The sequence below is a fragment of the Toxorhynchites rutilus genome, chromosome 2 (genome assembly GCF_029784135.1).
Source record: "Toxorhynchites rutilus septentrionalis strain SRP chromosome 2, ASM2978413v1, whole genome shotgun sequence".
Taxonomy (NCBI): Eukaryota; Metazoa; Arthropoda; class Insecta; order Diptera; family Culicidae; genus Toxorhynchites; species Toxorhynchites rutilus.
The window spans coordinates 4,140,670-4,165,479 of record NC_073745.1 but is presented as its reverse complement, the minus strand read 5'-3'; the positions used below and the strand labels follow the sequence as shown (position 1 = coordinate 4,165,479).

The 24,810-nt window shown below is 37.3% G+C and overlaps 1 protein-coding gene across 3 annotated transcripts in view; it reads left to right on the top strand.

Moving 5' to 3' along the window:
* The window catches only part of LOC129766408 (sodium-dependent serotonin transporter), a 139,892-nt gene that overhangs the window by 93,901 nt on the left and 21,181 nt on the right, over window positions 1–24,810 (top strand). For all 3 annotated transcript variants that reach the window (XM_055766937.1, XM_055766936.1, XM_055766934.1), the window contains one exon: window positions 7,848–8,321. In XM_055766937.1, coding sequence (XP_055622912.1) covers window positions 7,848–8,321 — 474 coding nt within the window. The remainder of the gene's footprint in view (window positions 1–7,847; window positions 8,322–24,810) is intronic.

The following is a 24,810-nucleotide window of genomic DNA, read 5'->3' as shown; positions in this document are numbered from 1 at the left end:
GGGGAAATCGGCATTGCGAATTCATACTAGAGGTGTGCAAATCAGCTCATCATGATGAACAGCTCTGATCATATCAGCTCATCTAAATGAGCTGTTCTTTATGAACAGCTCTTCAGCTCAGTTGTCAGTGCCGACTTTCAATTTGGGTCCCAAACTCGATAGCCACAAAGCCAGTTTGAAAATGTTAAAATTCAAATGAAATTTTTCACACCATATTATTAATTACTTGAAACACGTATTCCAGACTATTATTTACAACAGACTTGGCGAGTACAACATTTCCGACATTTTTACTGAGGCTTTACATTACAATAGAAAGTTTTCTTCAAAAAAAAAAAATCTTATGAGATTTTTGCACCGCCTGCAAACAAAGTGTTTTTCATTGAAATAGAATACTCATTTGATACACAGAAGTTAATTTTCATTAATAATTTGAATTTTAAAAACGTGTTCATTCTGCCTGAGAGCCAATTATTATTTTTGGCGCCCCCTAAACTGGTAAACAAAGCTCAATGCCGTCAACGCGAATATAACAGTTGAAAAGACGAGGGACAAATGAAACTAAACTGATGTCTTAACACGAAGAGCGAGAGACGGTCAGTTCATTTGAATCTTACAGCTCACACACTCTCTTCAATTCTACAGCTCTTTTCTCTCCATCATCATCATCAAAGTGAGCTGAAGAGCTGTTTGATTTTTTTTGCGAGCTGTTCCGCGTCAACTCACTTCAAAGAGTCGATTCTTCGGAACAGCTCATGAGCGGATGGCACATCTCTAATTCATACAAATCGGGGGTATTTTTGTTCCGATTGAAATGTGTTTCCCTAACACAGACTTCAAAACCGAGGTTGCTGGGGAAATCGGCTCTGCAAATAAATGCAAACTGCGAGTACTTTTGTCCTCGCTTGCCTTTGTGCAGAGTGGAATATGTCTGTCCTAACATGATCTTCTAAACTTAGGAACCTGGGAAAATCGTGCAGCCACTAGAAGCGAATGAACTTCCCAGTTTCAAGCAAATTCGAGATTCGAGAAGTATGTACACTTTTGGGATGTAAACTTCAGAGGGAAATGTAAAATAAAATAATCGTTTGATAATTTTTGACGTAGGACTACGTCTAACCGGAAGATATAGGGGGTGAAATGGAAATCTAGACACTGTACAAGTAGGAAAAAATGCAAGATTTGGAACGCTTATAACTCGAGCATTTCTCAATAGATCGCAAAGGTTTTTACATCAATTGATAGAAAATATATCTACGCATCTATGATAACGAATAACATTTCATTTTTCTTGAGATAAATAATTGAATAATTGTGAAATATCAAGCATTGTCCAAATGCACTATGTGCCCATTTTTGATTGGTCCATTTTGTGCTCCTCAAATCGTACCGACCAAAACGGGCAACCAGAGCAGCAGCAAAATACAATGAAGCACGATTGGAAAGGAAAAAGAAAAAAAATGAACGAAACATTGGTCGCAGTCTCACACATGCGTAATTCTCGAGCCAGCCAGTCAGCTTAAAAATCCCCGCTCCGCTGCCGTAACGATCATTCTCATCCAAACCGTACACCACAACGTTTCGCATCACATCACATCAACAAACCAACACAAGCAGCCATGTCTGGACATGACAAAGGAGGAAAAGTGAAGGGAAAGGCAAAATCCCGCTCGAACCGTGTTAGTCTGCAATTCCCCGTAGGTGTATTCGCCAATTGCTCCGCAAGGGCAGCTAGACCGAGCGCGTTAGTACCAGTGTACCAGTCCACCTAGTCAGCGTTGTATAGTTTCGGCCGCCGAAGTGATCGAGTTAGAGTGGCAAACGCAATCGCAAAACGGCAGCAGGTAGATGAAGGAAAAAGTTTGTTTATATAGACTGCTTTGGTGGCAAAACCAGCCACCGTAAAACACGGCGCTTTTCAGGGCCATTAAACCATTCAAAGAAGAGTTATTAAAAGTTTTTCACAATTCCAATGCATTCTAAAGTGAAATAATATGACATATAATATAAACTGATATATTTTGTTTATGCTTGTTCTTGAACTTATTGGTGGTTGGAGTCTTTTATTGATCATTCAGTTTTCACAAACCCATGCATGGTTTCCGAATTAAAAGTGGCTTCAAATTACAACACATTGTATGCAGGATGGCATTAACGAATTTTCTCGGTAGCAAGAACTGTTTTCTTTGGTTGATAACTGATGTTGAAAATTGACTGACGTTAAATCTGCATTGCATAGAGAAATAACTAAGGAGCAACACGATGAGCTATGTATTTCCTGCTGCTCTATTCTTATTTCAAAGGACTTTAATCCGAAGGTCATCCGTCCCTGTATTAACTGTTGGTTTTTCAGAACGCTCATAGCTCGTCTATTTCTCGACAAATCGTAGAGTTCATCTCCAAAACCTCAGTTCTTTTTCATTTTTATTTACTTTGTTTGCGGAGACTACAAATCTTACAATTCATTCGTCTCTGAAACCACAGTTTAAGGTACGATAATGTGCTCAATAGTGAAACATATGATAGTGAATGAGCTGATGACCACCTATGCATTCCCTATCACAGCCTTCATTTTGATTGTACGATTTGTGCATACGCCGAAAGATTCCCGGCGTTGAACATTTAATAAGTACAAAGCCCTCCTGAAAAAAATCAAGAATCAAGTTTGTAAAAAAAACGCAAAAACACAACACCAAAGGTTCTTTTAACCTCCAACATGTTCATAAAGAGTAAACAGTATACTAATCCATTTTTCAGATAGATAGGTGGTATTCACGTAGGAGAAGAAAATGAAACAATATATTTAAAATATATATTTAGCAAAAGCGGTCCCCTTTGTATAGTCCTACGTCACTCCGGTTATGTCCCCGACATTACCCACCCGTCTTTTTTTTGTCTTTATTGGAAAGATTTTCAGCCTTAGGCTGGTTCATCAAACGTTTGATAATTCTTCCGTACATATATTTTGTTCTAGTCATCATACCAAACGTAAAAGGTCCGTCATTAAATTTACTTGTAACGAAGAACAATCAATCACAATAAATGAATTGACTTTACACGGCATTTGTTCATTTTTTTCACTCACAGAGCAAATATATTGAACTCAATTGAATTTGGAAACTGTTTCATTCAATCAAGAATTTAATCAATACAAACGAATGATTGCTCAGCTAAGGTAGTTCCACGTGAACCTTGCGGTTATATCATAGATATAACCCACTAATTTTTTTATTCTTATTTTTACGTGTTTTTGAGATATCGTGAAGAATAGCAGTTCTCCCGGTTGTCTTGCTAGGTTGGTAAGTTGGGGAAGTTGTCTCGGTTACCTTCTCAGGTTTCCTAAAGATAACTCTCCGTTGTCGTGATTGAAGTTTTACGAAGCGTACACGTGATAAATAACGGAACATATCGCCGAGTCGATTGGTTTTATACGAGCTCTCGGTTACCTTCTCAGGTTTCCCAAATATACAGGGTGGGCCATTTAAAGTGGAAGCATCTGGCAACCCCATAACTTTTGACAGAGATGTCAGATTAACAAATGTCATACCGCGTTGGAAGCGTCATTTCAGTACAATTTTAACCATGGAACACTACACACCAAAACAACGCGCTGAAATTGTTCAGCTGTACATTCAAAATAACTTCTCAATTGTGTTAACTAAACGTGCGTGGAAAAATAAAAATAAAGTTAAAACATCGCCTGGAGACAACACTATACGTCGATTATATGCCAAATTGATATCGTCTGGTAGTGTTGGTAATGCCAGTCATCTGTCCAGACAACGACCAAAACGTTTCGACGAGAATATTGATGCCGTTCGAGCCAGTGTTGCAGAGACTCCATCGACAATGATAACCGATTTTTTATCGCCATTTGTTCGTGAAAATGAATTGGAAAATTACTGGTTCCAACAGGACGGCGCTACATGCCATACAGCGGCTGTCACGACCAAATTATTGCGCGAAATGTTCCCCGGAAGATTAATATCGAAAAACGGCGATTATGACTGGCCACCGAGATCACCTGATTTGACGCCTCCTGACTTTTTTTTATGGGGATATTTAAAATCCAAGGTATACACTGGTAAACCAAGGACCCTGGTTGCGCTGAAAGACAACATCCGACTCGAAATTGCTGCCATATCGGCCGAAACATTGGGCAAAGTGATGGAAAATGCCGAAAAAAGGGCACATTTTGCGGTCAAGGCCAGAGGCGGTCATTTACGAGATATCATAATCAAAAAATAGTTAAACAAATCTCCTTGGACCAAAATAAATGAATTTCAAAAAAAAAAAAATTAAAATTCCACTTCTTTACTTTGCTATTGCAAAAAAAAAGTCGGGGTTAACGTGTTAAAATCTAATTACTAAAAATTAATAAAAAACAAAAACAAAAATAATCAAAATTCTTAATATCTAAGAATAAAAAATTTAAATCTGAAAACTTAAAAATTTAAATATTTAAAAATTCTAAAATTTAAAAATTCAAAAATTTAAAATCAAAAATTTAAAAATTTAAAAATTTTCAAATTTTAAATTTTAGAATTACATCACTTACCGCAGTGAATCCTGATTTTTAACCATTCCCACTAACAACTATTCCTTCCATGATAAACGCTAGGGAACCACGCTATAGAGGCGACCCTTCTGGCCTTCGGGCGGCGAATATCATACTAACATTCCTTCCCTTCCCCTGGTGACTGTAAGGACGTGGCCGGCGTCGTTATTGACCTAAACGGTCAATAAGCTCGAATCACCGAACATTGCACAACGAGAATGATTTGCTAGTCCCAAGCGTCATTCTGTGTGTTCTTTGTGCAATTTGGTTGGTTCAGGTCAATCACGGAGAGCAACTACGAATTGTACAGTCTACCCAAGCTCATGCTCAAGAACTACGTCTTACATTAAAGGTGCCAAATCAGAAAACAGGTCACGTTTTTATGAAATAAAGTTAACGTTAATAACTATGTTTGCCGCGAACGGATTTTGGCGATTTACATACCAAACGAATCGTAAATTCCCTAAGATTTGTTTGATATGCTATACATTACAATCCTATAGTTTGTCTATGATTAAAATTGATGAAAATTGGACGCATTCCCATTTCCTCATACATTTGTTCTGTCCATTTGTGTGCTTTCCCGAACAGAGCTGTCAATAACGAGCAACAAAGGGGAAATCGTCAAATGAAAAGTCTCCGTGAACAAAGGAAAAGAAGAAGAACGAAGGGGATTATTTACCTAAAGTATAAACAGTGGATCTCGCTGAAGCAAACTTTCATTCTTCTTGAGGAAACCGACTGAACAACATTGTTGCTGGCGAGCTGGATGGCAAGGAATCAAATTCCTTTCTCAAGGCAATGGGGGTGGAGGAATAATATGATGGATAAAGTAAAGTTTTCAAGCGCCTTTTTGAAGGTTATAGACGAATGAACTGAAGAAGTTTAAAGTCTCAAGCGAGGAAGGAAGGAAAACTTTCAGTATCGTTCTGTGTTCAAAGCAATAAATATCGCTTGTTCTTCCTTGTTTTGCGTCATCACATGTCTTCGTTTCGGATTGAGCCGTGGACGCGACCAAATTACTCACTCGTTGATGTCTCTGGCATTGCAATCATTGCATCAAACTGACGCCATTGCATTAATGTTCTGAGCTACACAATTGTGTGGGGAATCATCAAGCTAGACTATCGTCAGCTCACCAAGAAAATAAATGTTCTGGAATTTTGTCAGTGATTTGGTTTCGCATGACGGTAGGAAAACTATCTCCTCAAAGGATGACAGCTAAGCTAATCTAGATGGGCAATATCAACAGAAAGGGTTTCTGTTGAGAAGAGCGCAAAACGGAGATAAGTTTGTATATATTTAGTTGCTTTAAGTCATCGATATATGGATATTTGTGTGCTTCATAACCCGTACGTGAAAATAGTGCACCTTCCGAAACCTTATTTGTATCTGCTCCCGTGTGCATTGGCCCTGTAACGATACAACAATCGCCTAATTTTTTCATGCTATGATTGACGATTGTTTTGTGTTGCAAATTATGCAGTCGTAATGATAAATATAAACAAAGACGGGATATAGAGGGAGAGAAATATTTACGCTAGGGTATTAGTAATAAATCTCTGCAGAGGCAAATATTCAGCCTTTTTCCAAGCAGTTAACATTGTTTGTTTTCTATCATCAATGCATTGATACCAAGTTATTCAATTAGTTATATTAAGTTATTAGTTTATTTGGGCTCGCGTGTCAGTCGCAAAACTGCTTTCAATTGCATTTGCATTTGCGCTAATCTTGATCATAATGAAGGAGTGCTACGCTTTTCGAGTTTGTTGAGATTAACAGATAGAGTTTATTTCGTTTATTTAGTCACCAAGAAGGTAAATGTCGTTCTTGAATTTTGTATGTGATTTGGTTTTGCTTGCCAGTAGCAAAACTTTCGCCACTAAGGATGACAATTACGCTTATCTCGAGCATGGATTGTTTTTCGAGCACAAGAATGAATCATCAAACAATTATCGTCAAATGATTCTACAATAAAAAAAATTCAGGGCGACCAAACCGGTAGAATGGATATTTTAAAATTTTCGTAGCATTATAAAATAATATCCGCAGCTATAAACAAGCGACTTGAATTAAGCGTAGTTCTACGTCAACAATGCGGTCGTGTCTTGAACACAACCTCCTATATTTTTTCAAAGTCCCATCAATATGGGTGTCAAATGAAAGTGCTCGACTCGAGCCATTCTGCCATTTTTTAACGACGGCCAAATTGAATTTTTCAAGATCATGGAATACGCAGTTTTATATTGACAGTAGAATTAAATGTATGTTCCAAATTTCAGATCAATCAGTCAACAGGAACGGGGTCAGTTTTCTATTAATGTAGGACAACCCTACAAACATTCAAACATACATACAAACAGGACAAGCTGAATGAAACTATTTAAAAAATAAATAGTTATTTGGGGACTGCTGCCATCTTGGATTTTGATTTTTCGTGATCGGCTATGTTCTACTTGTCAATCCCTTTCATTTGATATACATATTGATGGGGTTCTGAGAAAATATGTAATCCGCCATTTTGTTGCGGCCTCCATCTTTGATTTACATTTTCCATAAGTAACTGTGTTCTACTGGTCAAGCCCTTTCATTTGATACCCATATTGATGGGATTTGGGAAAATATGTACATAATCCGCCATTTTGTATTGTCCGCCATCTTGGATTTTCAAGATCATGGAATACGCAATTTTATGATGACACCAGAGATAAAGATGAGATCCAAATTTCAGATCAAACGGTCAACAGGAAGGTAGTTAAATTTCGATTATTGTGTACAGCGCTACAGACAAAGTTACAAAGTTGCAAGGTAACAAACATACAGCATAAACATAACATAAGCTGCTATGTATGGAAGAGTTGTAGGGCACATATTTATCTACCATCAACGATATCATCAAAATCTGAGATGACCATTTGGAGAAAATCGACTTTTAGTTTTTAAAATCGATTTTTTTCAGAGTAGGATTTCAAAAAATATTTTTTCAGTATTTTCTGTAAATTCAATTATTTCCCTAAAACTCTTCCATAGATCACTTTTTGGTAGGACTTACCATTTTCGAGTAAAAAAAATTGTAAAAAAATGGTCAAAAATATTTGGCCCTTTCCATCTAGATAAATAGATAAATTTCTAGATAAATTTTCAGAAAACTAAGTATGCCAAGTTGCCAAGTTGCCTTCACGCCCAGAAAGTTTAATTAAGTTCTGAGAGGGTCATGCCAACATCTGGTCGACTTGGCGCGAAATCCATCATTCCAATTTTCAGACGCTTTTTACACCTTTCGCAATAGGTATGGATTGACGCAGCTTCGCAGATTTTCTTCTCCCTGGGACCCGGATTCGGAACGTTGCTGGCGCTCTCCAGCTACAACAAGTTCAACAACAACTGCTACCGTGACGCCTTGCTGACCAGTAGCATCAACTGTCTCACCAGCTTCCTGGCTGGGTTCGTGATTTTCTCGGTGCTTGGCTACATGGCAAATGTGCAGAATAAATCGATCGAAGACGTTGGACTGGAAGGACCGGGATTGGTATTCATTGTTTATCCGGAAGCGATTGCCACGATGAAGGGATCGGTGTTTTGGTCGATCATTTTCTTCCTCATGTTGATCACCCTCGGTTTGGATAGTACTTTTGGCGGACTGGAAGCAATGATTACGGCACTTTGCGATGAATATCCAAGAACGATCGGCAGACGGCGAGAGCTGTTTGTGCTGATACTGTTGGTGCTGATTTTCATCTGCGCACTTCCCACGATGACCTACGTAAGTATAGCACCGATTTAACGCCCCCCCCCAGCTTGACGAAGCATCGATGTCACTTTGGCTCGTTTGTTGTAATTGTAACGCTCGCGGAGAGGGGAACCGTAATCGCAATCGCCACCTAACCGACAGAAATCTTCTTCCGAACAAATTAATCGACTTTCTTCGCTTGATGCATCTCCCGTCTCAATTGAGCATGTCAACACTCATTGATGCTTAACAGCGAAACCCCATCAGACACTGTTTGGAGGGCCGGTCTTACCACACACACACGGGGATAATAATAACACTTATCCACTGCCATCAGGATGTTCGAGATGGGAGAAAACCGTCGGAGGAATCAATTCAATTTGCTATCTACGACTCTTCTTTGCTTTGGAAGGATGGTTACAAAGCGATGAATGATTTCAGCTGTCCAAGGATAACAGAAACTAGGGCAGCTTAGAGGAACTGTTGTGTCTGTGGGAATAGGGATAAATAATGTGTTTGCGTTAATTTAATCACTTGTAGCCACTCGATGAGAAGCAACAGTTACGTTTTACTATCAATTTCATGTTTAAATGCATGAGTCCGAGGAATGTGTGCTTGATGGTGTGAAAAAGTGGAAATCCAGTAGCGGACTGTGGGCTCGGTCATTACTCTGCGAATGGTATTGGAACAAAGTGTATTCGAGCTTGTTGTTATTCGTTTATTCGGTTCTTGGCCAATTCGGAGCCGTTTCTTCCGAAAGGCATCTGCAATGCAATTTGTCCCACTGTTCCTCGGAATAAAACAACAATTTATCAGTGCTGAGACTATAACTTACCGGTCAAGAGAGGCGAATATCATGAATCATTCATGCGCCTGATGTTCACGCTATGTCCTAAATGGGATCCAGAATCTCCAATCGTGATTCTCGGGACCATCGTTTACTCGCAGATGGGTGTGTGCTGCGCGGCCCAACGAAATTGTTGTATGAGTCGTGACACTGTTCTATACAGGTCGGAATCGATTATATGCAGACTCGATTATATGTGATTCGATTATATACAATTTGAATTTTAATTTTATTTTATTTTTCAAATATAACTTATTTGAAGAAAAAATGTGACCTTTCAACGTTAAAGTGATGGAGGTCTCCGTAGCCACATTGGTTGCGCGTTCGCTTAGTGAGCGATCGATCGTGAGTTCAAAACTCAGGGCCCTCATTGACCATCTTTGTGGTGTTACAGAAAAACTACGTCCACGCAACAATCATCAGCGATGATGATCGATCCACGGTCGAAATAAGATCGATTCATCCGTACACTGCTCTGCTCTGCAAGACACATCGGGCTGCTGTTCTATAAATAACTCAACAATGATCAATCAACGGTCTCCGCTGTGCGGTCCAAATGGATAATGGAAGAACAGATAGAAAACTCTTACGCCTAAATGGCTGCTGTGTAAATGTGTACCATATGCAATGGTATAGAGAGGAATACTCTAACGCCGAAAAATGGCAACTGTGTAACGTGCTAATTATAGATATGATAAACATGTGGCATGTACACGATAAAAATGCGGCTCTGTTGCAGCTAAAATGTTAATGAGCCTAAAATAAACAAAAAGGGATAAAAAAAAACGTTAAAGTGAAATTGAGGTGACTCTTTTATGTACCGTGGGGTACAAATCGTAATTTTTGAAGATTTTTCTTGAATTTTCACCAGGAATTGTTTATATCGATATTGCAGCGAAATTAAGATAGATAGAAGTTGCGTGTCAAATAACAAATTGTAGAGCGATTAGAAAGCTATAATTTAACTAATAAAAACAATCAAGTTCAATATGAATTTATAGCATAAAATTAATAATAACACATTAAAAATTACTAACTTTGAGGTTTTTCACTTTTGAAATGTAATTTAAATTCACTGATTTGGATGTTTCACAACTATACCCTGTACTAAATTTTCTTATCTTTCAAATGAAAGCAACATAATCGTCTTCTGTAGTGACTTTTTAATGTAGTGCCAGTTTGAGGCAATAGAGTCCGAAACAAAAAAAAAGTTCTATAACTCTGTCATTGTTGAAATTCGATCATATGCGTAGAAGGATTTTTTCATCAAATATAATCCTCTATCAGCTCCTGAATGAATTCGGATTTTTTATATGAGAAAGGTACTTTATGACTTCAAGGGGTGAATCAAAAATTTAATTTTTCTTTTATATTTAAAAAACGAAAAATATATGCATAAAAAACGATTAATATTTTTTTTTTGACTCGATTATATGCAGGATTCGATTTTTTCTTTCGGCGAACATGGTAGTTTGTATGCCTATAGTGCTGAATTTATAGTGTGTTTTTGTGTGTGGAATTCACGGCTGAAATTGCTGATAAATTGTGCAACAGACGGCGAATTTGAATAATTATCAGATAAGTACAAGTTGCTTGCATGTTGATAATTATTCTGTGTATTTTTGTGTGATTTTGCGTCACGGCTCTACGGCTCACTATCGCTCAGGATTAGAGGTGTGCAAATCAGCTCATCATGATGAACAGCTCTGATCATATCAGCTCATCTAAATGAGCTGTTCTTTATGAACAGCTCTTCAGCTCAGTTGTCAGTGCCGACTTTCAATTTGGGTCCCAAACTCGATAGCCACGAAGCCAGTTTGAAAATGTTAAAATTCAAATGAAATTTTTCACACCATATTATTAATTACTTGAAACACGTATTCCAGACTATTATTTACAACAGACTCGGCGAGTACAACATTTCCGACATTTTTACTGAGGCTTTACATTACAATAGAAAGTTTTCTTCAAAAAAAAAAATCTTATGAGATTTTTGCACCGCCTGCAAACAAAGTGTTTTTCATTGAAATAGAATACTCATTTGATACACAGAAGTTAATTTTCATTAATAATTTTAATTTTAAAAACGTGTTCATTCTGCCTGAGAGCCAATTATTATTTTTGGCGCCCCCTAAACTGGTAAACAAAGCTCAATGCCGTCAACGCGAATATAACAGTTGAAAAGACGAGGGACAAATGAAACTAAACTGATGTCTTAACACGAAGAGCGAGAGACGGTCAGTTCATTTGAATCTTACAGCTCACACACTCTCTTCAATTCTACAGCTCTTTTCTCTCCTTCATCATCATCAAAGTGAGCTGAAGAGCTGTTTGATTTTTTTTACGAGCTGTTCCGCGTCAACTCACTTCAAAGAGTCGATTCTTCGGAACAGCTCATGAGCGGATGGCACATCTCTACTCAGGATAGCAACCGTAGCTGCTTGTGTTGTGTTTTGTGTATTGTTGTATTGTTTTTTTTTCATCCGCTTTAGCCATTGCTGCCGCACGGGGCCTACTCGAAATGAGCGAGTGTAAGGCGTGTGACGGCAAAATAATGATTAGCGATGATGCTGTCGCTTGTGTAGGTAAGTGCGGTGTTCGATTCCATCGGCGCTGTACTTCACTTACAAAGGCAACAGCGAAACTGATTGCAGATAATGCGAATATTCAGTTTGTATGTGACGAATGTTTGTCGAACCAGAAATGTGGCGTGCGAGATGATGGTTTAGATGTTGTGGGATTGCAAAGAGAGATGGAAAAGGTCTCGCTTTCTCTCACTAGCATTCAAGAAAACATCATCGAGCAAATAAACATTGCGATTGAGAAGGAAAGGGATAAGCTTGTTAAATCTTTCGACGAGCTTTTCAAAGAGAAGCTTGCAAGCTTGGAAACCAGTGTTGCCAAAAAGTTTGAAAATATAATAAGTTTATTCTCTGAAAAAAAATATGTAGATAGGGACACAGCTGTTATGAACAGGAAGCGACATGTTAGTCCAAGCACAGTTAGTGCCAATTTGGACACACCGAGTAAAAAAATTATGTTGATGAATAACAATAATGATTTGATGCAAAAAGGTAATTTGAAAGAAAAGGTGATGCTGAATAATAATAGCAAGAACATTGTAAGTTATGCGAATGTCGTTGCTCGTAAGGCTCGTCCGGTGATTGTGGTGAAACCAGTTTTTTTTTTTTTTTTTTTTATAAATTCGTTTATTTTTACAGGCTCAGTTACATAAGTTTAAAGGAGCCGAAATCTTAAATATATTTTTAAAACTATATATATGAACAATTTTCTTAAATCTATGGTTAGTAATGTGGGAAACCAATTACTCGCGGTGGACTCGAGATTAGAAGGGTGACATATTTTTCTCAGGAAAAGGATGGGGTATAAGGAAATTATTACAATGTTGATAATCACACACACTCAATTCTTAAATCTATTCGTACATCTATTGTGAATTTACATTTCATTCTCCTGTTTATAGCAAGCGGACCAATTACTCACAAAGGAAGAAATGGAGGGTATAAGGATATAAGGATAATCACACACGAACATCGATAGATTTAAGGAAAACATATATTTGGGACATGTAATCAAGGTCTAACCGAGCCAACACATCTCTCACCGGCACATTGGGCTGCCTTCCTCTAGCCCGAAGGGAGTTCTCTAGATTCGATCTGGCAACAAGATACACCTCACACGACCAAACAACGTGTTCGATGTCGTGGTAACCTCGGCCACAAACGCAGATATTGCTGCCGGCCAGATTGAAACGAAAGAGTAGCGCGTCTAACGAACAGTGATTGGACATGAGTCGGGAGAAGGTGCGAATAAAGTCCCGACTCAAGTCCAGACTTTTGAACCATGGTTTGAGGCTAACCTTAGGGATAATCGAGTGAAACCACCGGCCCAATTCATCTTCGTTCCATTTGCGTTGCCAGTTAGCGATGGTATTTTTACGGACTAAAGAGTAAAATTCATTGAAGGCGATTTGACGCTGATAAATATCGCCTTCAATCGCACCTACCTTTGCTAATCAGTCAGCCCTCTCATTACCCGGAATTGAGCAATGAGAAGGGACCCACACAAAGGTAATGACATAACAGCGTCTGTATAAAGCACTCAAAATTTCTCGTATTCTCTCAAGGAAGTACGGCGAGTGCTTTTCCGGCCTCACTGAACGGATAGCTTCGACGGAGCTAAGACTATCCGTTACAATGTAATAGTGTTCAACAGGTCGTGAGGCGACGCTGTCCAGCGCCCAGTGTATCGCTGCCAATTCAGCAATATACACTGAGCAAGGAAACTGAAGACTATGGGAGGTGCTGAAAATTTTGTTGAACACTCCAAATCCTGTGGACTCGTTTATAGTGGACCCATCAGTAAAGTACATATTATCCCAATTGATACCCCCATACTTTTCATCGAAGATCGTTGGAGCGATCCTCGATCGTTGATAATCTGAATATTCATGGATATCTTGCTTCATGGACAGATCAAAATGTACAGAGGAATTGATGTAGTCAGGAAAACAAACACGGTTGGGAATATACGAAGAAGGATCAACCTGCATGGAGATGAATTCATGATATGAGCTCATGAATCCTGAATGAAAATTTAGCTCGATCAGCTGCTCAAAATTTCCGATCACCAATGGGTTCATGACCTTACACCGGATGAGGAACCGAAGAATGAAACCAGTTGAGTCTAATAAAAAGAGTGAAGAAACGAGAAAAATTTTAAAAACTAAATTAGATCCCAAAATACACAAAATAGCCAATTTCAAGAACGGGAAAGATGGCTCGATTATTGTTGAATGTGCGGAAGGGGATAATGTAGAAAATGTAAAACAAAGAATTGAAAACAATCTTGGAGAGAGGTTTAATACGTTTATACCAAAACCAATCAAACCAAAATTGAAAATTATTGGGATGAGCAATCAATATTCCTCTGAGGTTTTTATCGATTATTTAAAAAGTCAGAATGATAACATTTCTATCACTGATGTTAAAGTTGTTGCGAAGTATGAAAATCCACGCTTGAAATATAATAAATATAACACGATTATTGAAGTTGATCATGACACTTATGGCCACCTGATGACTGCTGGTAAAGTAAGTGTTGGGTGGGATAAATGTAATGTGATTGAAGCCTTTAATGTTTTGCGATGTTTCAAATGTGGAGAATTTGGACATAAGAGCACCGACTACAAAAAAGAACAAACATGTTCAAGATGTAATGGAAAACATAAAACATCTGAGTGTTCATCAACAGAATGGAAATGTATAAATTGCTTGAAAGTTAAAAAGGAACAAAAAATGAATTTGGATGAAAATCATCCAACTTATAGTACACAGTGTCCTGTGTATCGGAGATTGCTGGAGAAGCAAAAAAGCAACATTTTTCAAACTAAATAGCAATTTCGGAAAACTACATGTGAAAGTAAGTTGGCAATAATCTATTTGAATATAGCTGGGCTTTGTACAAATTACGCAGAAATGCGATTACTTGTAGAAAACGTGCGTCCTCAGATGGTTTTTCTGTCTGAAACTCACATAGTTAATGAAGAATCATTTGACCAGTACAACATACCGGGTTAAAAAGTTGTTTTTTGTTTGTCGCACTCTAAACACACAGGAGGTGTTGCAATTTATGCAAAAGAATCAGTTAATTTCAACATTCGGTTAAACGAAGCTGTTGAAAATAATTGGTTCTTGGCTATTTCAGTTGAAAGAGGCATGCAGATAGGAAATTATGGAATTGTATACCATTCCCCTAGTTCCAGTGACCAGCGATTTATTGAAATTTTGGAGAACTGGTGGGAAAATATCGTTGATTGCAGTAAATTAAATGTAATTGCTGGTGATTTTAATATTGACTGGCTCAATGTACGAAATTCGAATCAATTGAAACAATTATCGCATTATTTCAACTTGAAACAAACGGTTCTCGAAGCTACTAGAATTTCTAAACATAGTAGAACTCTGATTGATCACGTCTTTTCAAATTTTGCTACTGTTCATTCTTCGACCGAGGCCAAATTTAAAATAACTGACCATGAGACAATTTTTGTTTACATTGAGAATGGACAGCATGACAGTGATGGAAATAAAGTAAAGATCAAATGTTGGAAACGATATTCTAAAGAATCCATGTCTCAGCTTGTGTCGGCAAGCCTGGATTTTGTGGCAATGACTGGACATCTGAATGATAAAGCAGCTGTTCTAACTAATATTTTGAGAGAGTGTACGAATAAATTAGTAGTTGAAAAACATATTGATTTGAGCAATTCGAACAGCTGGTACTCTTTGGATCTGATGCGCCTCAAACGCAAAAGAGACAAAAAGTACAACAAGTTTTTGAGAACTAATTCAGAAAACCATTGGAACATGTACACCTTAGCGCGGAACATATATTCACGGGCCTTGAAAAAAACTAGATGTGAATATATACAGAGGAAAATCGATGAACATCAAAATAATAGTAAAGGACTATGGAGAATATTAAAAACATTATTAAATTCGAAAAATAGTATACCGCGTTCCATAGTTTTCGGAGGATCAGAAGAACAGTCAGACCAAATTATTGCAGAGAAATTTAACAGTTATTTCGTTAATAGTTTTTTTTTTTCTTTATTTTTGAGACTTTCAGCCTCCTGGGCTGGTTCGTCTCAGTTTCGTTAATAGTGTTCTGCTGATCAACCAAAGTATTGCGTTGGTCAGAGAACCTGACGAAATAATACAGCCGATTACTATCAATAGCAGACTAGATTGTTTTTCACCTATCACTTTTGTTGAATTGAAAGGTATCTGTTTTTCATTGCAAAAATCGGCTGGTACCGATAATGTCAACGCGAAAGTGATTCAAGATTGCTTTCACATCATTGGACACGATCTGCTGGACCTGATAAATGACTCTTTACGAACTGGGCACGTGCCAAAGGTTTGGAAGGAATCCCTTGTGATTCCAATCCCCAAAGTTAATGGGACGGATAAAGCCGAAGAGTACCGCCCTATTAACATGCTGCACATATTAGAGAAACTGTTAGAACTTGTTGTGAAAGGTCAGCTGATACATTTTATAGATAATGACAGTTTGCTAATACCAGAACAGTCGGGATATCGAGAGGGACACTCTTGTGAAACCGCGCTGAATCTGGTATTAGCAAAATGGGAAGAGAATATCGAGGCGAAAGAGACTATATTTGCGGTATTTCTGGATCTTAAACGCGCTTTTGAAACAATTTCTAGGCCCTTATTGTTACAAACACTGAAGCGCATTGGAATTGTAGGGATGGCGTACAAATGGTTTGAAAGCTATTTGTGCGTTAGAACTCAAAAGACTCGTTTCAACGATTCTGTTTCCGATCCCATTGGCAACTCACTCGGGGTGCCACAGGGAAGTGTTTTAGGGCCCATTTTGTTTATTTTATACATAAATGATCTGCGACGAGTTTTACGATACTGTGACATTAATTTGTTCGCGGATGATACTGTCCTGTTCATCGCAGCTAAGGATATAAAAGAAGCCGCGGAACACATAGACGAAGATTTGCATTCTCTGGCTCAGTGGCTTAAATTTAAACAGTTAAAGTTAAATGTTGGCAAAACAAAATACATGCTCATTTCTGCAGCAAACTCCAGTATTGACGTAAATTTTGAAATAGATGGTGAGACATTAGAACGCGTGAAAGAAATCAAATACTTAGGAGTTATTATTGATGACACGTTAACTTTCAAGTCTCACATCAATAATGTCATCAAAAAGATTGCCAAGAAGTACGGCTTTTGTGTCGTTTGAAGAAAGAATTGACAATAAACAGTAAAATTAAATTGTATAAATCATTGATTTCACCGCACATAGATTTTTGCTCGTCGATCCTCTTCCTTGCAAATAATACACAATTAACGAGATTGCAGCGTTTACAAAATAAAGTAATGCGTTTGATTTTAAGATGTAGTAGATACACTTCCTCCAGTTTGATGTTGGACGCGCTACAGTGGCTATCTGTGAAGCAGAGAATTTTTTTACATGACAATGGTGTTCATCTTCAAAATTTTGAACGATATGCTGCCTCGATATTTGTGTGATCGAATTGAAAGAGGAAGTGATGTTCATAGATACAATACAAGAAACGCGAATGATGCAAGAACACCTTTATGTTTAGTAGGTCGCAGAACTCGTTGTTATATAAAGGTATAAATTTCTTCAATTCGATGCCCAGAGAAATTGAACGTGCGGCAACAATGGCAGAGTTCAAGAAAATGTGTATTTCACACGTAAAATCTGTTTTGTAAACAGGTTTTATAATTTTTTTTTCCTAAATCATTCATTTATGTTTTCAATTGATAAAAATTAATAAAATTTATTTACAGGTTAAACTACCATGTTCGTACTGATGATGATGATTTTTTTTTGTTTTGTTTATGTATATTGTAAAAAAAAAAGTAATAAGCGTTGTCTACGAGAGTTTGAGCCTCGCGCGCGTTTGGTCGGCCTGGACTATGTTAATGGAACACTGGCAGAACACTGATATATAATGAAATTTTTATGTGGGTCTGAAGTGGAAACTGGAATGGGGATAGCTCATTCAGAATTGTCGTAAACTATCTTATCATAAGATGGTTATATCGAGTATTTGTGAATGTGGCAGATCTCTATCATGTTCTAAGTAGACACTTTTAGATATTGGGTTCGATGCCCAATCTGTCAAGGATCTTCTCGGGTTGGAAATTTTCTTGACATGCCTTAAAAAAACTTTGGGTCTGAAGTTGGGATTATCATTATGATAATGTCGATAAGGATAGGATCATTGTTTTTCTTTTAAAGTTTTTGCCTATTTATGATGTTCGATTAATAGAAATTCATGCCTGCAATAGAGTCAGTTCGCTGTTTTGTTTTATAATATTGATATCTTAATTTGGTTAAATATAAATATTATCTATTAGATAAATCGGCCAGTTCAAACCTTTGTAGGGGTATGAGGTGGGTCATCATCATCATCATCATATACAGTGAAAAGAAATTGGAAACTGTATATAATCGAGTCTGCGCTGTACAGGGAAATTTCGATATAACGTACCCTCGTTATAACGTACCCTCGATATAACGTCACTCGATATAACGTCACTCGATATAACGTCACTCGATATAACGTACATTTTACCTCGATATAACGTACACATTTTCAAAGTGTAAAGGAAACATTTTTTCAATATTTTTTTTTCTGATAGAATAATGGAATATCTGTATTGTGATGCTAAAACAAGTTTTGTACCTTCAATCAATCCCGAAATACAGCTGGTTTTGTGATTCCGGATTCTAAATGAATCAAGTTTTAATCAACAGTACGAAGGGAAACATCATGAGAAAGGCTGGCTTCATCTTCTGATTGAAGTTATTCATTAACTTTACTAAAAAAGCAACACAATAAAGTATTATATACTACCTTTGTGAGTACTTTATTATGCTTCGATACAACGTACAATTTTGAAAGTGAAATGTACGTTATATCGAAGTTTACCTGTACCGAGAATCACAAGCAACTAAACGAAGATTTTTCTTAGCAAAGTTAATAGAGCTTGTGAGTGATTTGCGTGATTTTCTGTTTTGCCATGAAAAACATTTTTCCATTCAATTGGTAATGGTGGTATATGAAATATCCCGAGCCTCACACAAAGATATGCATACGAATTGCATACAATTCATTTCGTTTTCACCGTGAAGTGACGTTCGTAATCAGGCCCATTGTGTATTATAGGAGAAGTGTGTAATACGCACCGCCTAAGCGAGAATGGGTTTATCTTGACCGTGCTCTTGAAATTTAAGCTAACAACTACGTCAGTACGTAGATTAGTTAACCCTTAGTCATCTGTAATCGTTCTGTATCTTAGATACTGAATAACAAAAGTGCTAAATTATAAATTTCCAATCATACGGTGTAAAATGGCCCAAAAAAAGTATATGTTCATAAGTTGTTTCTCTCAGAGACTATAAAGCTCAGAGAAGCAGCTTGTATGAATGAAAGATCCCATCAATCTTATTCCCTTCATGCCCACCAGCGAAGAGAAGAAACCGTTTCTCCGGCGAGCGTGTTCTCCCAGTATGTGTGCATTAATTCTCCAGTCAGCGCTCTTTTTTCCTACATTCTGTGAGCACATAATATAGATGCCAGATGTGAAGACATGTTTTCGTTTCGAAGACATTTAATTTTGTGAAAACATACTGAGGTCATTTCAAAGTATGTAAAAACATTTGTTTGTGTGATTTATCGAACATGATTTAGAAATATCGTGATGGTTTGCTCATTTTTGTTCATTAGGATTCCATTTGAAGACATTTTCTCGTACCATGTAGAGATGTGCCATCCGCTCATGAGCTGTTCATTCGAATCGCTTCATCATAGTGAGCGGATTCGGATCGGCTCGCAATCAAAACAACGCAGCTCATCAGCTCATTACGGAGCTGGAGAGCTGATGAGCTGTTGAGCTGTTGAGCTGATGAGCTGCTGAGCTGTTGAGCTGATGAGCTGCTGAGCTGTTGAGCTGATGAGCTGCATAGCTGTGGAGCGCAAAAGCAGCAGAGAGTGTGAATTTTGAGACGCGGAAGAATTTTTCGTCTCCCGCGCTTTATGATATGATGTCAGTTTGTTTTCGTGTGTCCCTCTTCGTTCTTTAGCTTTAGCAGAGATGCCAGAGAGCAAAAAGGTTTTTGTTTTGAAGATATTCAATCGTTCCATTAAATTTTTCTTACATCGCCAAACAAAATAATAAAAAATATTATATGCTAGTAGATGGAATTACAATATTATATTGTTATTTAAACATGACTGTTCAAACGCATAAATTTATTTCCGCGTGCTGAATCAAAACAATTCAGAAAACTACCCGCCATAAATGCTGATGATTGATAATGGTCCTTTTGTTACCTTTGTCATGGCGAAGAATTGCTTCTCGTTGCGCCTATTAATGGATTTATTTTTATATCCTTGGATGCAAAAAAATATCTCGCTAGTTTTATCAAAAAACGTTGTCTCAGCCAATATTTCTGAAGGCATTTTATTTGGCTACTGCTGGTTCTTCTGTTGTTTAAGTTCAGCATATCCTAAGCATCTTCTATGTTGGATTTCAGCATTCAATATTTGTTGTATATTATATTATTAGAATCCATATGAAATTTAGTTTGTGTACAATTACAAATTAAATTCGTTTATTTTTTTGATTTCCGTCTATTAAGAAAATGAACACTATAAAATGTCCCATAGTAGTTATGCAATTGTGTGGACAGCCGCAAAATTCAATTGAGCTGAAGAGCTGTTCCGAATGAGCAGCTCACTTGTATGAGCTGGACGGCTCTGAGCCGCTCACCATGATGAGCTGATTTGCCCATCTCTAGTACCATGCAGAGATGTTTGAAAAAATCATCTGGCATCCCTCACATACAAGCTATTCCTCTCGTTGGAATGTTATCCGGCCGAAAGCGAGCAAATTACCCCGATCGAGGGTATGCTATACTGCCCGATGGTAAGCTGATGCGGGAAATATCAAATTGAGAAGAAAATGAATTCTTTCTTACCATTATATTCATCTGAGATATTCACTGGGACTCAATAAATATGACTCACAGTTATCGCTTCTGAATCGGTTCCGAGCAACAAAAACCTAATAGAAATGTTTCAAATTATTTTTCTTATTTTTTTAAAGCATGTTACAGATGGAAAACTTGCATGGTAGGATTCTATCATTGACTAGCACGATTGCCTATATCCATTGTATTTCTATTCTTGCTGGTTTACGAGAAAATCAGGCGGGTCAAATTGGCCGGCAGGCGTGTTGTAGGCAAATCTCCTCTATCTTTGAGGGGCTCAAAATGAAAGGGGTGTAATGCCATCATCGATTTCTCTACATCGACTCTCTCTTTGGCCCGACAATGTGGAAAATAGGCTCGACAATGTGGAAAATAGGTCAGAGCCTCATCTACCGGATTCTATGGCAAACTCAAATTGGAACGTTTTTGCAGTTGAGTTATTAGCTAAAGAAAAAGTTGATGAAGAGAATCACTTACACCCCTTTCATTCTAAGCCCCTCATTCAATGGTTAAGATTCGAATGATCGATTCTGGAAAAACGATATTAATTTTCAACTAGCAACAATTTGAGCACTAGCGTTGGCAGGAAAGATGCTTTTTCGTTTTTCGAAAAGATGCTGGGAAATGCACAGATAAAAGCACTTATTTCTGAGAGTGTTTGTATACATGAAGTTTGCCATGCTAAGCAGAGATTAAACCAAGACCAACAAAATTATGCAATAATTTTATTCGATTTGCTTTTTTATCATTTTTATAATGGAACGAAATTCAATGTTGATTATTTTTCTTATGTAGTGAATTACTCTCAAAAAAAAAATATGGCCGATAACAACCGCGAATCCACGTGGGCTAAAGCTTTGAAGTTTTATTGACGTAGGACTACGTCTTTCATTTCTATACCGGGGTGTAAAATCAAAGTTTCGAAAACGAAAGCGTTACGCCGGAGACCGAGATTTTGAGCGTTAATAGCTCCTAAACAACTGAACGAAATGGTATGATAAACACTTCATAAAATAAAAATAAAATGTCTACGCGTTCTATACTTGTTACTTTTTGATCCAAAAACTTGTTTCAATAGTCTTAAAATTGATTTAAAAACAGGCTATTGAAATCACCAATCGGTATATAAGCGAGCGCCACTCGGAAATCCACTCAGTTCTAATTGAACAGCGATTGGAGCATGTTGTCGCTGTTGTGGTGAAGCTCTTCGTTTATCATGAAAGCGCGGATGAACGGTGTCACCAAGAGCCTGTTTGTGCACCTTAGACCAGAAGGGAATCCATCAGGAGGAGAGTGATGCCACAAACGGTTCCCCGGGAAGATCTCGAAGCAGCCGCTACACACACACATACACACACAGAATTCTTTCCGTTTGGATGCCATTCAGCATCGAGAAAGATCCGGAAAATAATCTGCCAGTTCCTCTGGGAATTTAAAAATACATTCATGTGAAAGAGTTTTTTTTGAATGTTTTCTATCCATGTAAAACTGTGACCAAATATGTCTCAATCAAGTGCTATTAACAGATGGTTATCGAGTTAGCATTAACCAGCTTCCAGTATCGAGGAAAATGTGGAAATATCTAATCGTTACTGAAAATAATCTGCCAGTTCCTCTGGGAATTTAAAATTACATTCATGTGAAAAAGTTTATTTGAATGTTTTCTATCCATGTAACATTGTGACCAAATACATTTGGTTTTGTGATTTTCAATCAATCGCAATTAACAGGATAGCTTCAGAAGATTATTCTTCCCCATCAGTAGGATATTTCCGTATCCAATATTGTATGCGCCCGCAATCGATTATTGCTCAGTCGCCGAAAGTTCCGAGCTCAGAGAGTTCATTCCCCTCTAGTTTGCCTTCCAAATTGCCATCGTAAACCACGCCTTCTCTCGATTCAATCACACACAAAAAGCATACTTAAGCGATATTCTGGTGGTGAGACGCATTCATTTTTCGTGAGGACATCGACAAGACAACATCGTTGATGAGGATGCTGGACGGCGAAGGATCGAGATCTGCCCTGAAATGCAAGCAGTTTGTTTGAAACAGTGAGGGAGACCAGAGAAGCCGATCCTTCAGGAGAAGAGAAGGTGACCATCGAAGTAGCCGCTACATACACACATACACGCACGGAATTCTTTCCGTTTGGATGCCATTCAGCATCGAGAAAGATCAGGAAAATAATCTGCCAGTTCCTCTGGGAATTTAAAAATACATTCATGTGAAAGAGTTTATTTGAATGTTTTCTATCCATGTAACACTGTGATCAAATATGTCTCAATCAAGTGCTATTAACAGATGGTTATCGAGTTAGCATTAACCAGCTTCCAGTATCGAGGAAAATGTGGAAATATCTAATCGTTACTGAAAATAATCTGCCAGTTCCTCTGGGAATTTAAAATTACATTCATGTGAAAAAGTTTATTTGAATGTTTTCTATCCATGTAACACTGTGACCAAATACATTTGGTTTTGTGATTTTCAATCAATCGCAATTAACAGGATAGCTTCTGAAGATTATTCTTCCCCATCAGTAGGATATTTCCGTATCCAATATTGGATGCATAAAACCTTGTGCCTCCAACGTAACGCTCTCGTTTTCGAAGTCCCCCAAATATTCATTCATTCAGAATGAATTTAGATTCAACTTCAAACAAATGATCTCTAAATCAACGATAGTCCTACGTCACCTTTGCGGTTATACCTTAGATATAACCCACTTCCTGTTTTTATGAACTATTTATTTATTTATTTACTAGCTGACTCGGCAAACGTTGTTCTGCCATATAATGTACTTCTAGAGAATATTTTGGTTGGTAAAAATAACGAATATACTTCAAGAGAGTTTGTATGTTATCGTTCAGATCTGTAAAATTGATCTAAATGATGATTTTCACAGCGAAACATACATATGCGTACCTCTTATTTTCGAATTTTCCCTTCTAATTGTAAATATCCTTCTTATATATAGAGATATGCATAGTCAATTTTTTCGAATTTTTTCAATCATCTCAAATATTTTCCAAAGTACGCTATCATTCTAATTTGGGTGAAGAAAAACTCACAAATATATGGACGACGTAGATCTGATCAGCTGTTTTTCGGTGATGATGAGTTATACGTACGTGAGAAAAACTCTCTTTTATATATAAAGATATGCATAGCCAATTTTTTTCGAATTTTTCTAACCATCTCAAATATTTTTCAAAGTACTCTATCATTCTAATTTGAGTGATGACAAATTCACAAAATATATGGACGACGTAGATCTGATCAGCCGTTCTCCCGTGATGATCCCGTGACTCTCGTTTATATATGAAGATTGTCGTCAATCAAAATTGTATACCGATACATTCTTAATACTACTTAAAACTACTTACTTAAAACTAAATAAACTAGAGAGAGCTGGCTGGATAATTTATCCGTTTAATTCAAAAAAGGATTTTAACAAGTTACATAATACCAAAAAAAAAATAGCGTAGACTAAATATGCTGCCCAAATATTACAGTGAAATTTAACTATATCTTATTCTATGAAGATAGTCTTTTAGCATTGAACTTGACATTGTTACATCAATTAGTTCACTGTGTTCGTTACAGAGGCTCATCATACGATTAATAGGACAATATTTGGCATAATTCGTTCTTCGGTAATCTATGTAGAAAATGTTAGGGTTTCACAGGTGCCTAATCGATGCGTAAAAATTTGGTTTCCTAGTATTTCTTCTGAGTTCACTCGTTGGGATATGATGTCAATAATAAATAGAATCATGGCAGAGTTCCGACGTTCTTTTAGGCTTTTAATATTGATTAGCATACAGCGTGCTTCATATGGAGGGAGATGATATGAAGACCAGCCTAGTTTACGAAGCGCAAATAATAAAAATTGTTTTTGTACAGATTCAATTCTGTTTTCGTGTGAAGTTATGTAGGGGGATCTACAATACTACAATATTCGAGAATTGATCTGACGTATGTAATATACAATGTTTTTATTGTGTACGGATCGTGGAAACGGTAACTGAAGCGTTTGATGAAGCTCAACATATTATTTGATCTATGGATGATTGAATTATAATGATCA